The following is a 14,856-nucleotide window of genomic DNA, read 5'->3' on the forward strand; positions in this document are numbered from 1 at the left end:
ACTACAGTAGTACAGTCTCTAAAATAAAGTTATGGAAAAGTTTTGGAATTTAATTGTAAAATAGGTGTGGGAACTCTGCATATATACAGTATCTGTGTGTAATTATTTATTTATTTATTTATTCTTAGCCAGGAGTGGGGAATTGGGCTAGCCATTTATTTTCTCACATTTAACGTAGCAGTAATGGCAATGTCTTGTGGTTGTAATCCTTGGTTCTGTTTCTTGATGGATAATAAGTTGTACACAACTGCTGCTCGCATTTTTGGAGGCCCACTGTCCCTCTTGTAAATATTATGTAATATCTGGACTGAGGTCAAGTATCTCTCGGTCTTTGCCCCCATTAGAATGTTTACATGGTCTATTTGAGCTAGTGGAGCCTCCCCACCGTGTGTACAGTAAGTATACTCCATCTGAAGTTTAAACACCTGCTGTTATGTACAATCCGGCCAGGCCTTTGCTTTCCACAGAGTCTTGTTTGTTTTCACGGTCTGTAAATAGCAGGTAAAGCTTTCTTGTTTTCTCCTGATATCCGGATATTGTCCACAGGGGCCTCTTTTAAGCAAAGGCCTCTTGTTACCCCTCAATATTTTTCCCAGAGTTTTTCTGTGAATACCAGGAGAGTGACGGCACTGACACTCGGATACACTGTACGTGAACAGGAGCCAGTGGAATGCACTTATGTTGCCGCTGCTGTTGGAAAAACAGCAGCATGTTGTTGGGACAAAGCTCTCTCTCTCTCTCTCTCTCTCTCGCTCTCGCTCTCGCTCTCGCTCTCGCTCTCTCTCTTTCTCTCTCTCTCTCTCTCTATGTCTCTTTCTCTCTCTCTCTATGTCTCTTTCTCTCTCTCTCTGTGTGTGTGTGTGTGTGTATGAGCTAATTCAGTGGCTAGAACAACAAGGAGGGAACAGAACAGAGACAATGCGTTCTGTTGTTCAGTGCCAGCAGGGGTCTCCATATGGACTCGTCCCCTCCCATTCTCTTCCTCCCGAGAATAACAAGCCCCCCTCCACCCCGCATGGACATAGCCTTTATCACAATGTAAAACACATGCACACATACTCTGTGAAAAGCTTGCAAACTCAGGTGTACCATCAAACAATGTTAACCTCTATTCTGTTATTCTGGCTTTCCTAGGTTTAAACAACTGAGTTGTAAGATTTACAATGACTTGTTGCCCAACTTTTACCATACTCTCTTTGTGCCTTGTTTCACAACACCCTTTGTCATGCATTTCTCTTGCTAAAAGGTCTCTCTATCCTTGTCCCCCAGTCATCCTGACAGATGAGGAAGTGCAGAGGAAGAAGGACCTGATTCAGCGGCGGAAGGATGAGGAGGCGCAGCGCGAAGCCCAGAGGGAGGCGCGGCGGCCCCGTCTTACTGATGAGCAGAGCCAGGTCATCGCCACGCTGGTGGAGGCCCACCACAAAACCTACGACGACTCCTACTCTGACTTCTCCCGCTTCAGGGTCCGTCTCTCAATGCGATAACGCTCATTATCAAATCAACTTAATTTCCTCTCAGCACACATTACACAGACATTAAAACGGAATAGAGAGTGGTTGTTTGAAATTGATGCAACAGTGTCTCTTTTAGACCAGTATTAACAAAAAGGCTTTTCAGTTTGTCAGTTCCATAGTACCATGAAATAATAATGACATTACTCTCAAATGATTACTTAGGCCTGGGATCCTTGTCAACACTGTGACACCAATTCCCACTTAACATTTCACCTCTCTAAAGGGTAACGTTACTCTGTAATGACACCATCAACCAGCGTACACAGCGTTTCATTGTTGTGATTCCTCACCTCAGAACTCACTGCTGCTTCAGCTTCAGTCCAGAGGCTGTCAGCCAAGCAGTTGTATTTCGACTGGTTGAAATACACTAACCTCACACCCAGTCCCTCGCCTCAAGCCATTCAGTGCTGTTTACTCTCAAACACCTCTGTCCTTTCGGACATCTGACCTACAGCGGCACTGTCCACTTTGTAACAGAATTCCATCTTTGCCCCGCCCCCCACGGCCACACTTAGGTCCATTACTTTGACCCTATTTTCCTCAGGGGTCATTCCACACCACTATACTGGACACTGTTTTGATTCAGAATCTGAATAATGAAAACCAATTGATCATGGGCTTTTGCGTGTTGACATAAATTAAGTTTGTCTTGGACAAAGCGTTTTTTTATGCATAAATGTGAAATATTGCAAGATTGCCAGACGCATTAGTAATTTCCGTCAAATTGCTTACCGTGTTTAGTGCAAGCATTTTGTGTCTATAGTGATGGGCCATATTAAAGAATTTGTTGTTTTTTTTACGCATGTGCTCTTTTTTTCTGTCTAGCCCCCGGTGCGCGAGGGCCCAGTGACGCGTAGCGCCAGCAGAGCTGCCTCTCTCCATTCTCTGTCTGACGCCTCATCCGACTCCTTCAGTCACTCTCCGGGTAAGAGACACACACTATGAAGGGTGCTGAAATGAAGACCTACTGGAGTTGATATTAGTTTATCTCATTGTGGCTATTGTGGATGTGTCACTTTGAATGTGAGTCCACGAGTGTGTCCGCACCTCAAAAATGACACTATTTAAGTCATTTAGTCTTTTATTCAGTCTTTAATCATCAGTCTTTCTTGAAACAAGTGAAAAGATTTGCTGATGATGATATAATTAAACTGTTTCCAATGCAGTTTGCCTTGTTACAGGAATTGTCTAGAAACATACTGTATCCTTATGCTGAAACAAGGCAGAACAATTCAAGAAAATTACTAGTATCAAGAAAATTCTTGAAACATCTTCATTTGCATTAGAAACAAGTGAAATTACCTCACCTCATTGGCAGATCGCCAGATTTTTTTCACTTGTTTGAAGTAAAATAATATTTGAAGACTCAGTACTTGTTCACTTAACAATGTCTTGTTATCTTAACAATGACTTGTTAAGATGGATATTTTTGCAGTACACTGTGTACATGTTTGCTCATGTAAATCCATGACGTTGCTTTACTGAGAATCCAGAGGAAGTCCTGTGAATCCCCTTCTCCCCCGCTGACACCTGACTCCTAGTAGTAAACATGGTTCTTTAATGCATCCGTCACTAACGGGCAGAACACAGCGAGGGACATGGTCACATGGCCTTCAGCGAGCACTCGACAGATCACTCCTAACAACCCAGCTAGCTCTGCATGATTCACAGGTTGTCAGGGCTGTCATCTGAGCTCTCATCTCACTTCTCCTGACCTCACGCTTATGTATTTTCTGACGACCATCTCCCTCAACAAGCCCCCCTCTATCTCCATAATTTCTCCCCCATCTCTCAGCACACTGAGGCTAGTGTGTTCACAAGGGAGTGGTGTGATGTTTTCATGTCATGTGTGTGAACTCTTCCCTCTCTCTTTGCCTCCTCTCCTCTCCTCTGCTCTGCTCTCTTCGTCTTGCTCCCTCCAGAGTCAATAGACACCAAAATGAACTTCAATAACCTGCTGATGATGTACCAGGAGCAGGGTAGCAGCCCAGACTCCAGTGAGGAGGATGGCTCCCGTCTCTCCATGCTGCCCCACCTGGCTGACCTGGTCTCCTACAGCATTCAGAAGGTCATTGGCTTTGCCAAGATGATCCCCGGGTTCAGGTGTGTGTGTTTGTGTGTTTATGTGTGTGTGTATACAGAGGAGTTTTGACGTGTCACTCTGCATTTAGCTGTTATTAGCTTACGTTTAGCCAGAAAACCAGAAAAAAACACTTTAGTCTGGAAATTTAAAGACTCCCGGGCTTATTGGCTGGCAAAAAAGAGGGCCTTGCAAATTTGTCATTGGACAATGGTCGACATAACAAGAAAAAAAAACAGTAGGTGAGCACAAATAATTACAGTGCTTGTATGTAGCCAGTTCTGTTTTCTGTTTAAACAGTGTCAGTTTACTTTAGTTTTGGGTGGTTTGCATTTTGAGTTGACTGTTACTTTTCACACTTAATAAAATCGACTGTAACTCTTAACTGACTTGGCACTTTATAATGGGGAGTGGGACTGCAGAGGACTCTTTGTCTTTCCATTTATTTTGTTTGATCCGTTGCATTTTTGTTTCAACTTTAGGATTGTCCTATTTTTTTACCATATGTTGTCAATACAACAAAACCATTCTGCTCCATAAGCCTATAGTCAAATATATGCGTCCAGATATTGGTAATAGGTGAATAACATGGCAGGAATTGTTTGACGAATTGAAAATCTACCGGGTATTTTGTCCACACACTGAACTTTTCTTTACATACTTGTTTTTTTTTATTATTTGCATATCTCCGAGTGACTCTTTACCTAAATGTTAGTGTGTTGAAGACTTTGTACACTTCCTTGTTTTTCTGCCCGATTAGTCGATATTGTGCCACGGTTATAGCTATGGTCTAAAGGCCACAGATTAGCTGACACATCTGGATGGTTTTCAAGAGTTGTATTCTTCACAGAACAGGGTAATACATTGGCCATGCCATGTTGTTGGTCTGAAGTTGGGTCCTCAATGCCTCTAGGGCTAGGCAATCACATGCCCTTTCTTCAGTTGTCGTGGTAACCATCTGAGGCTCACTTGTACTCATACCCTCATGTTGTCTTTCTAAAGAGCTGAAAATAAACAAAGTTTTTGAGAGCATCACAGTGCATAGACGATGGTCTTAACACAGGAAAGAATATCTTCTTTTAAATGGCACAAGAGCATTTATTGAGAGAAATAGAGGTCCAGGTAAAGTCTTAACCTTGAAAATGGAATGAACGCCCCTGTGTTGCTTGAAGATCCAATCAATATATTTCTGTGGAAGGGAGTCAACACATTATTTGTGACTGTTGTGGCAAAGTTTCTATAGACACCCAAGGCCTTTTCGTTGCTTCTCCCTCTCCTAAACATGGCCACTGTTGCCTTCCAGTGTGTGTGTCTCCTAGAGTGTGCCGACAGGGACAATCGCTCAGTGTCTCAGGGGTCACACCAAAGTCAAGGCTAAAACGAGCCAAGGCCTGTCTTTCCTGAAAGTTGTCATTCCCGCTGGCAGAGAGTGATGGAAGTTGTTGGATTAAGTTTGGAATGTTTGTCCACTTATGATCTGCTCCCTAAGCCCCTGAAAAGCTCCCCAGACCTCCCCTTAAGATCTGCATGTTTCAGCTCCTGTCTCTTGCTAGCTCAGTAGTTTGATTTAGTAGAAGAAGAGGGAAGCCACACATTTGTAACTCTGATGCAATAGTTTTATTTTATATTATGAATCAACGCTTTGGTACATATTGCTTTCTATGATTTGATGAAGTAAACATTTTAACACATTTTGTTAGGAGATTGGTCCATGATTTTAGCTGTGGCAATGATGGTACATCAAAAGTTCTTAAGAGCTTAGTATTTCTGATTCCTTTAATGTAATGGCTAAAAAGTAATTGACAAGTTTCAGTAAGGTTTTTCAAATGATTTGTCCATGCACAGTAACCAACAACAGTTTCCAACAGAACGGGAAGAAGCAAACAGGCAATGTTTTTGATGTTTTTTCTTCCTGCACACCATAAATCAAGCAGCTCCTGATAAACTCTGAAATCTGTGCCTGACCTTGGACCCAGCGTCAATTAACCGCTGATAAACAGAATCCTTAAATAAAATATATGACTGTGTTTTCAGGGAAACTGATAAATTCCAGACACACACACAGTGTACTCTTGTAAACTGTCTGGGCAGTTACTTGGTTGGAATATTTCCTGTGTTCAGTAGATCAGTAGCTGTATCAATTTCCTTTACCATTTGATATAATCAACAGATAATGGTTTCAATGGTAAAAGTAACTTAGGATATTATTTGTCGTACACTGTATAACATCCTGGGTGTTTGTGGTCCCTGCAGGGAGCTGACTGCGGAGGACCAGATTGCTTTGCTCAAGTCCAGCGCCATTGAGGTGATCATGCTGCGCTCAAATCAGAGCTTCAATCTGGAGGACATGTCCTGGAGCTGTGGTGCACCCGACTTCAAATACCAGATCAGCGATGTCACCAAAGGTCAGTCTGTGCACCGCTACATATATTGCTGACTGCATTGGAGACAAGCCAATGATTAGGACAACACACATGCATGCTTGCCAGCTCATGTTGCTTAGTTGGTAGCTGGGGAAGAACAGGCATGCGCGTGTTACACATACACACCTCTCATCGAACCTGAAGGGAGTGGCCTTGTGTTAAGGAGAGGAATGGACCTCATAAGTGTGGGAGTATAGGTAAGGTTACTCGCTGCGGCACGTGTACACACCCATGTGCAAGGATGCTAATGCACTTATTGCTGCGGAACCAGTCTGACACATCCACAGTAGGCCCTCTGGGCATGGCTTACTTTTGCCTTTCAAACAAGACCCCTCTTTCTGAGATCAGCCAAAGAATGTCACTCCTGACCTGCTCACCACACAAGACAGCCACTGTCTAGCTCAGGAGAAGCTGCTCTGTTGTGCTCCTCCTCTAAATAAGTGTGGATAGTTAGTCTGAGTTTGACTAAAGGGTAGATTCGTTTTCTTGTTGTGCTTTTTTATTAGAAGTAAATTAGTCTAGTCTGTTTGAGTTTAACTCACTTTATTCTACATTTCAAATTAATTCTATTCCCAAAACATTCACCTTGGCAGTTTATCTGATAGTAGTTTAACACTTTGTTTTGTTACAAGCGGTTACAGTATGATTAAATGGAGATAGATTTCATCAGTATTTGTATGACTCATCTAAGCATCCGTATAAAAACAAACAGCCCTAAAAAACCTTCAACAATCCCCGTTATGATTACATAATGCTGATCAAAAGTACTTCCCAGTGTTATAACCAAAGCAGGACATATCAGGAAAAAAGTCCCAACAGAGTTGAGTCCAACAGGCAAAATTAAATATTAAATATGAACCATTAATTACTAAGAAGGATGGTAACATTCTCTGACGAAGGATTCTCCTGGGACACACTATGGAGCTGGTAGACTTCCCATGTATGTTCTACACAGGAACTAACAATGGGTTGTGTCTCCTATAGCGGGCCATACTCTGGAGCTGCTGGAGCCCCTGGTGAAGTTCCAGGTCGGCCTGAAGAAGCTCAACCTCCATGAGGAGGAACACGTGCTGCTGATGGCCATCTGCCTGCTTTCCCCAGGTAGGTCTGTGTGTGTGGAGGTCGGAGTATGATTTCTGGTGGGTGGTGTGGTGTGTGTGTGTGTGTGTGTGGGGGCTTTATGCCTACATAAAGCGTGATGGTTATTTTTGTCCTCATAAATTGTTTATATTTCTGCTCATTGGTCTCCTTTTTTCCCAAAGGAGAATATATTCATTGTGAAGTATTTTTTGTTTCTGGTGAAAGATCAACGAAAACATTTTGAATGTGGAACATTTGATGTGTTGGTGCCGACTGCCAGTCAATTTAAAAAAAAAAAAAAAAAAAAGTGCAGTTCTCCCACTTGGAGCTACTTGAGTGGTTTCATGTCTCTGTGTTGTGAGCAGTTGCCTTCATGTGAGCACGCATTCATGTGTATGGTATGCATTTACATAATATAGGATGCATACATTATACATGTGTAGTCATGCCAGTGAGCACGTGTACATAAGCGGATGTTTGCATGCCTTTGTGTATATGAGGCACGTCATTAACAATGCATATATATCCTCTCCCTGGTCTAAATTTAGCCAACCACTTGATCACAGTGGTAGAAGTAATACTACAATGAACAGAGCACAATTTTATATAATTTATCTATTGGATATTAAAAGTATTTTCCAGCATAAAAGGAAAAGGCCATTCTAATGCTCGACTTTCCAACAATACTGCCATTTTACCTGTCAGGCTCTGTTGCTTTTAAGCTTGTCTAAGGATTAGAGACATGTTAACGCTCTGACCCCCGCCCTGCTCTCCTCTCCTGCAGACCGCCCAGGGGTGCAGGACCACGCACGCATCGAAGCCCTCCAGGACCGACTGTCAGAGACCCTGCAGGCCTACATCCGGCTTCACCACCCAGGCGGACGGCTGCTTTATGCCAAGATGATCCAGAAGCTGGCCGACCTGCGCAGCCTTAACGAGGAGCACTCCAAGCAGTACCGCTCGCTCTCCTTCCAGCCGGAGCACAGCATGCAGCTCACCCCTCTGGTGCTGGAGGTGTTCGGCAGCGAAGTCTCCTAGAGGGCCACCTCTGAACCTCAAAGGAGCAGAAGATGGAGAGAAGACCCCCAGGGGTCAAAGAGGAGGGAGGGAGCTGAGCATGTGCTGGATGGACTGTGGATGGAGGTGTGGAGGGATTGGGAGAGAGACAGAGTGCGTGTGTTGCGTGTGTGGCTGCGTGTATGTTTTGTGTTTTCAAGGAGTTTATCTTGGCATAAAGACCTAGGTCAGAAGTTTTGTGGGGAGTAGGCAGATATTGAGAGAGACACAGTATACAAGGGAACTTCATATATACAAATTAAATACATACACAGAACTTCAGGCCTATATATTTGACATAATGTTTTTGTCTATATTTAAAACAAATTGCTGCTTAATACGCCTGCACAGTTTATGTACACATGCAGTGTACACACCAACAATACAACAAACATACTCACTTGTTCATTTAGCCATTCAGTTTGAGCTACCTCTTGGTTTTACATGGGTTGTTTTGTATTTACATCTCCTATGTGAAACAGTTTTTTTCCACAGAACAATATAGATACAGTAAGAGTGACATTTCAGTGCAAACACAGTGCCTGCACATTGCTTTGACTTTTTGACGTTTTGAAATCCACTCTTTGTCCTCATCAGCTTCTTTCCAAGGCCGTGTGTGTGTATATGCCTGTGTATACACTTCAAACACATGCCTCTCACCTTTCACCAAAGGTATGGTCAACTACAGTATTTTCTCAAAAGCTTCCAATATCTAAAAATAACCTTGCACCATGGCCTTTTCACAGATGCAGTCACTCTACATGCTTGCAAGTTGTCTGACTAGCCTCAAAGAACTTATGAAGGAAATATCTGTACCTGGGTTTATACTGCAGAGTACAGAATCTAGTCTGTAATTTAGGGATCGTTTGATTGGGTTTTGGGGTGGGTGCTTTTGAGGTGAGAATTAGCCACTAAATGTGTTAGCTATTTTTACACTGCTAACTGTCAATCAAACCAAGCCTGCATTATGGCTGGTTATTCTTCTCTTCTTTTTTTTTAAATTGATTTGCTGTAAATAGTTAATTGCTACACATGTATCCTAAGCACTGTTATACAACCTTTTACTCAAGCCTATGTATTCATATATGTAATATCACAGATTTTAAAGGGCTACAATGCCAAATCTAACTGGAATAGTCAAACGAGGCCAAAGCAAGCTAGCAATGGGCCTGTCTTGTATTATATAGCCACATACCGTACTGGGAACTGGCATAGATAAGGATGTAACGGCAATGGATGCTTTTTATTCTTAACATAACTTCACCTTTAAAACAATTCCATGAATTGTTCCTCCTCAGTAAACAGTGAGCTAGGTGGGCGGAGAGCTCAAAAAGCTGCTTCAGACCTCCACAGATATCACCCCTTTCGTTTCTGACTGGGAAGTGGATTTTCTAGAATGTCTGAGGGCCTGGTTGTTGTAGTGGCGTGCGCCGCTGACACCCAGGTCCTCCCGTTCGATGATGTATGCTGCGCAGCCCTCTAGTGGCTGCATCATGTAAATACCAGGTATATATTATATGTCCGCAGCTGTACATAGGGCTACATAGATATTACTCGAGACTCAATTTTCAAAAATATATATGCAAATACAATATTGACCCTTTTTGTTTTATGATTCATTATCACTCTGTTTTGAGACACTATGCTCTTTTGACTATGTACATGTTTTTGCTAAGAATGAGTGAGGAGTGGCTTAAACGGGGATTGGTTGTGTGTTTGACACAGTCAAATGCTTATTGTTTGTTTAGTGGTGGGTTGATTTATTTGGCTAATTTCCAAGGTTAATTATTGCGAAAGAGGATGTTGTACAAGCTGAACATACAGTGCTGCTCTCTAATATAAGCCATATAGATCACCAAGATAGTTATAAACCTGATTCATTACAATAGATTAAAAATGATGATTCCAGAGCCTTGGATATGCTGTTAATATAATCTAGTATACTCACATGCTGTATATCTATAGCTTTGGATGATTCTGTTAAGCTTGTATACAATAGGAACTCGTATGCCTTCTCTCTACCTTGAGTCATCTTTGGCTTGTGCTTCATCAGGCATCATCTAATGGCTTATAAGCTGAATTTCCCAGAGCATTTTTGAGGCCAGTAATGTATGGTTTGCTGCATTTGAGATTTATGGCAAGACTATATAAATTACATATTTGTCTCCTTGTCTTCAGAGACAATGCCCCAAACAAACGTTAGCTGGAAGGCCCCCCAGGAACAGCCATGCCAGAGATATTTCACTAGAAGAACCCTCGCTGTGGCCTGAATCCAAGAAATATAATCCCCTGAAGAGGGAAATTGTTTGCCAAGATGACATGAAGTCTATACTTTCTGACTCGCAGAAGACATTTGTCGAAACAATCCCTGTGATTGGCCCAGAGAGCTTCCTGTGACATCATCTCAGTTAGCAAACCAGGGCTATTAGTGGAGGATGGGGAGAGAAAGCATATTATGTTGTTGAGCTGAACATGTTGCTCACAACTGCTTTGTGTCACTCATCCTTGAGGAGTGTTATAACACTTGTTGGTTGAATTTGTTCAGCCCACAAGGTCTCTTTAACCTATCATAGGATTTTAAGTCCCTCTCAGTCACTATGGCTTTATTCCAACTTGTGCTATTAGCCTCCGTGAAAACTTGGATAGTCTGCAAACGGACAGTTAGATGGTTGAATGATCAGCTGATATTGCTCTGCAAAGCACAGACAGTAACTAGTTTTAGGATGGTTCCATAGGCACCTAATAATTGTGATTAGTTTGGTTTTCATCCTGAAAATCATGGCGATTATATACTATATATAATTCCTTATGTCCCATAAATGTCCCTGGTGTGATTGAGAGGAGAGGAGTTGAGACTACAGTGTCGTTAGACAGTACCACTCATATGTACAGTATGTCAGTTTGATGAGGGGTATGATGTGCTTGGTTATTGAATATGACTTTTGAAGTTTGGAAAGTCTCCATGTTGATTTTCTGAATACATACCTCTGTATGTAGATAGGGGTTTGATTTTGTTTTATTTTTGTTGAGATAGAGATACAGTGTTGATTTGTGTATGTACAATACAGTGGGAGGTTTGGTTATCATGTAAGTGCCACAGGGAGAGTTCCCTCTACACAAGAACAGGGTAAAAGAGGAGTTGCTCTTGAGGATTTGAAAATCAAACAGGAAAAGCCCTGGGGATGCATCATATGGCCTTTAATTGAACAAGTACATTATGGTGAATACCACACAGCACAGGGAAATTCTGGCTCGGTACAAGGGTTTCCCCTGTTACAATGAACACTTGTGTTTTTTTCCTGTTAGGCCTGATTGCCTGTTTCAGTCCCCACCCTACATGCATAACGAGTAGATAAAGTTAAATGTTAATATGGTGCATCTCCAAATTTTCTTCTTTGGTTTTCACTACAGTTAGCTGCTCAGAGTCAGTAAATTTTAACTCTGCATTGTGTTTGTTATAATACTGGAACCTGAAAACCATAAGGCAATGGAAATCTATTACAAATTAGATGGGTTTGTCTTTGGTAAAATCTCCTTTACCTTCTAGATTGGAAACATTACACACAGTAACAATGCCTGCAATCTACAACTCATGGTACACTATCACCAGCAAGCTTTATAGTTTATCATTTTCGTAAACATTATTGAAGTTTTCTTGTATAATGGTTGTACAAAACTTACTGCCATTACAAATCCTGTCTGTAAAACGTGTTATTATTATTATATCGCTCACAGAGAACAGTCGGCCATCTTCCATGTGATGGCTTTCCAGTCATTTTATCCGAATAGGACAGGGATTGTAATGGAATCAACTCAATGTAGTTCTTAAAAAAGGAGTGTCCACAATGGATGTACACCATAATCTACCTTAAAAAAAAAAACCTACCTCTTTTAGCTACAGATTTTGCTTTAGCATTAAGCAGTTGCCTCTGTTTTTACTTTTGTAATATTTGTATTCATGTTGGTATTTATTGCTGTCTAATGAATCATACTTCAATGATTACCTCAGAGATATCTCGCAGATTGGGAGAGTCTAGCTAATGAAGTCATTCATAGTTTGTTTTTTGTACAGTTTTTTTTTTCTCCGACTAAGCATTGCCTTTGGTTTTTTTTAACGCACAAAACACCAGGACTTGTTTTTATATAGTGCCTGCACTCTGACCAATGGGGCTCAGACTGGCTAGGATGAGGCTGCATTTATTCCAAAAGTTGCATCCTTCTCTGCGTCATTACCTTTGCCCAGTCCATGGGACATCGGGGTAGTTCTCAGCAGTAGTTGCAGTTATTTCTTTGCCATGCTGCTGATATCTACCCTGTCTTTATAGTTCTAAAGGGCAAATGGAAAAGGAGAACTTTCCGGAGTGAATGCAGCTCTATATGACGAATGACCTGAAAGACTTTGTGGCAGTTGGAGAAATGAGAGATGTGTGTGCGCTCCTCTTGGTATAGTTGGCATGGTCTTTGCTCTTTAGTACACCATCCTTACCTTGTCCCTTTTACTTGCCCCATCATTTCTTCCATACCCTCTCCTTGTCTTCCCCTCTCCTCCTGTCCTAAAGTTGGCTCCCACACCTTCATCATTCCCTGTCGATCTTTTGATTTTCAGAAGAGGGGAATTAGGAGAGGTCGAAGCTCGGTATCCATGCAATGCTGCTTTTATCTTGAGCATCACCAAGTCACGTGTTATTGACACTACATAAAGTGGGTAAAGTCCCAAGTGTCGGCCTCAATGGCACGACCGGCCACATTGAAAGATTGTGTCTTTTGAAACATAGGAAACTTAGTGGTGCTTATTGGAAATACATCCAATCAGATCATAGTACCATATTAATGGAGCAACTACTCACTTTGGTGAATTTAAACTTTGAAGTTTGTTTTTTTTATTATTATTATTGTTCATGTCAAACTGCTTCAGTTAAACACTGAATGAAATTAAAGGTTTTTATTGATCAGTGAATACTAAGGAACAATGTGGCCATGGTCACATACTCCCTGAGCTGTGTGCCATACGACCCTTTTACAGCAGGGGAGGGTTTTATGAAGCTGGCTTCAAATGTTTACCAGCTAATCTTTGAGTTGAAACAATTTAAATGGAAAACTTTTGCTGATTGTGAAAGATTTCAAGATTGGCTTACTACTTAAATATTAGCACTCTGTCGGCCCTGCATATTGATCTTTCATCGAGAATAAATTTGAATTTGGCGTTGATTTTTAACCCTGCATAGAGAACCCAAATCACGTCACATTCAATTAAAAGCCCAAAACAACAAAAGCACTTAATGTATCGTTTGTAACACATGCATACTTTTTAGATGAATCTACTAGCCATAAACTGCCTGTGTAGGTCAGCATGATATGGCTCCGATTATCAAACAGTTAATTCATCTAATTTCTAATGTTATTGCAATTTATGTTTTGTCTCTTTATTTTTTTCAAAGATCTTATTCTTTTTTTTTCTATTATAAATTGGTGTTTATGTAATGTTATTTTTGTCAGATGTTTTGCAAATCAAAAATAAACAACTGTACATAGTATTGGGCTTGTGTGTGATTGTTTTTTTTTTTTTTCTTTTAGCTATATTGCCTTACTGTCAGAATTATTGCTTATCATTAAGGTTGCATTTTGATTTTATGGTTATTGCTGATAAAATGCTGCTTCATATCAAACCTTGGTCTGCTTGTCTTTCAGTGACGATTAGGCAGCAATGGTATATTGCTATAATAGGTGAATGAGCACAGTTTCCACAAGAACTCTGCAACATGCACATGGTTATAAGGGATTCAGCTGAAGAAAAGTACTGTACACTGCAGCATGCAGTTTCTATTTCCAGGTCCTGTGTAGCTGAATGGGTAGAGCTTGGTAATAATACTGCCAGGGTTAAGGGTTTTCAGATGTGTGTGGGTACTCATCAGTGTGTTTGCAAAGCATTGCACTCCAGTTCATCCTCATATCTCTGCTACTTATAGCCACCCCAACTGCTTCACACTATAAACTGAGAATTATAATCCCAATTTTAAGTGTGCATGTTCTTCGGGACATGTGTGCTGTGACTTTTCTCTCCAATACTCAATACTTTTTTTTAGCTGGATGTTTTTCCAAAATATGAAATTATACTGTAATTGGACATGTAACTGCTGAATTACAGAGCTTGTAGTACACCCATATACTCCCATTATTTTTAATATCCATTTAATTCTTTCATTCACTGTCTTTCTTTCTCTCTCTTGCTTTCTCTCCCTTTCTTTCTCTCTCTCTCTCTTTTTCTCCCTGTCTTCATTACTCAAGTGCACTGCTCTCTTATCCTTTCTGCTTGTCCAACTTGTTTTTGATCAAATCATAAGGAGGAGTTGCATTCTACCAGTTAGCCACCAGAGGGTGCTGTCTCTTATTACATGAAGTTGTAGACGCTAATTGACCTAATGACCCCTCTCCTTCAATACTGAGGCCAGTCGTGAATACTTGCAATCATTTAAGTTGCACTGTCCAGCCTCACTAAACAGGCCTGTGTAGGCAAACTAATAGTCACTAGCTCCCTTCTGGTCTCCACTGCGCTGCTTGTGGCTTGTCAGTTACCCAGCAACCTAACACAGACAGCGCAGTTATAATTTAAGCATCTTCCAGATATGTGCAGTACATTAGAAGAGATTTGAGGTCACCGTCTGCCGCACGCGCACACAAGCGCTCGTACGAGTGGAGAAAG

The 14,856-nt window shown here is 41.3% G+C and overlaps 1 protein-coding gene across 1 annotated transcript in view; it reads left to right on the plus strand.

Annotated features, from left to right (window-relative positions):
- LOC139651983 (vitamin D3 receptor B) overlaps nucleotides 1-13,895 on the plus strand; it is a 30,703-nt gene extending 16,808 nt beyond the window's left edge. Inside the window, exons 5-10 of the mRNA XM_071528896.1 lie at nucleotides 1,270-1,466; nucleotides 2,343-2,442; nucleotides 3,440-3,620; nucleotides 5,851-6,002; nucleotides 7,005-7,121; nucleotides 7,885-13,895. Coding sequence (XP_071384997.1) covers nucleotides 1,270-1,466; nucleotides 2,343-2,442; nucleotides 3,440-3,620; nucleotides 5,851-6,002; nucleotides 7,005-7,121; nucleotides 7,885-8,138 — 1,001 coding nt within the window. The 3' untranslated portion in view covers nucleotides 8,139-13,895. The remainder of the gene's footprint in view (nucleotides 1-1,269; nucleotides 1,467-2,342; nucleotides 2,443-3,439; nucleotides 3,621-5,850; nucleotides 6,003-7,004; nucleotides 7,122-7,884) is intronic.
- The last annotated feature ends 961 nt before the right edge of the window (nucleotides 13,896-14,856 follow it).

This window comes from Centroberyx affinis, unplaced genomic scaffold (genome assembly GCF_046629955.1).
Source record: "Centroberyx affinis isolate AG114_WGS23_722 - 3 ecotype Tasmania unplaced genomic scaffold, CSIRO-AGI_Caff_v1 ptg001738l_1, whole genome shotgun sequence".
Lineage (NCBI taxonomy): Eukaryota > Metazoa > Chordata > Actinopteri > Beryciformes > Berycidae > Centroberyx > Centroberyx affinis.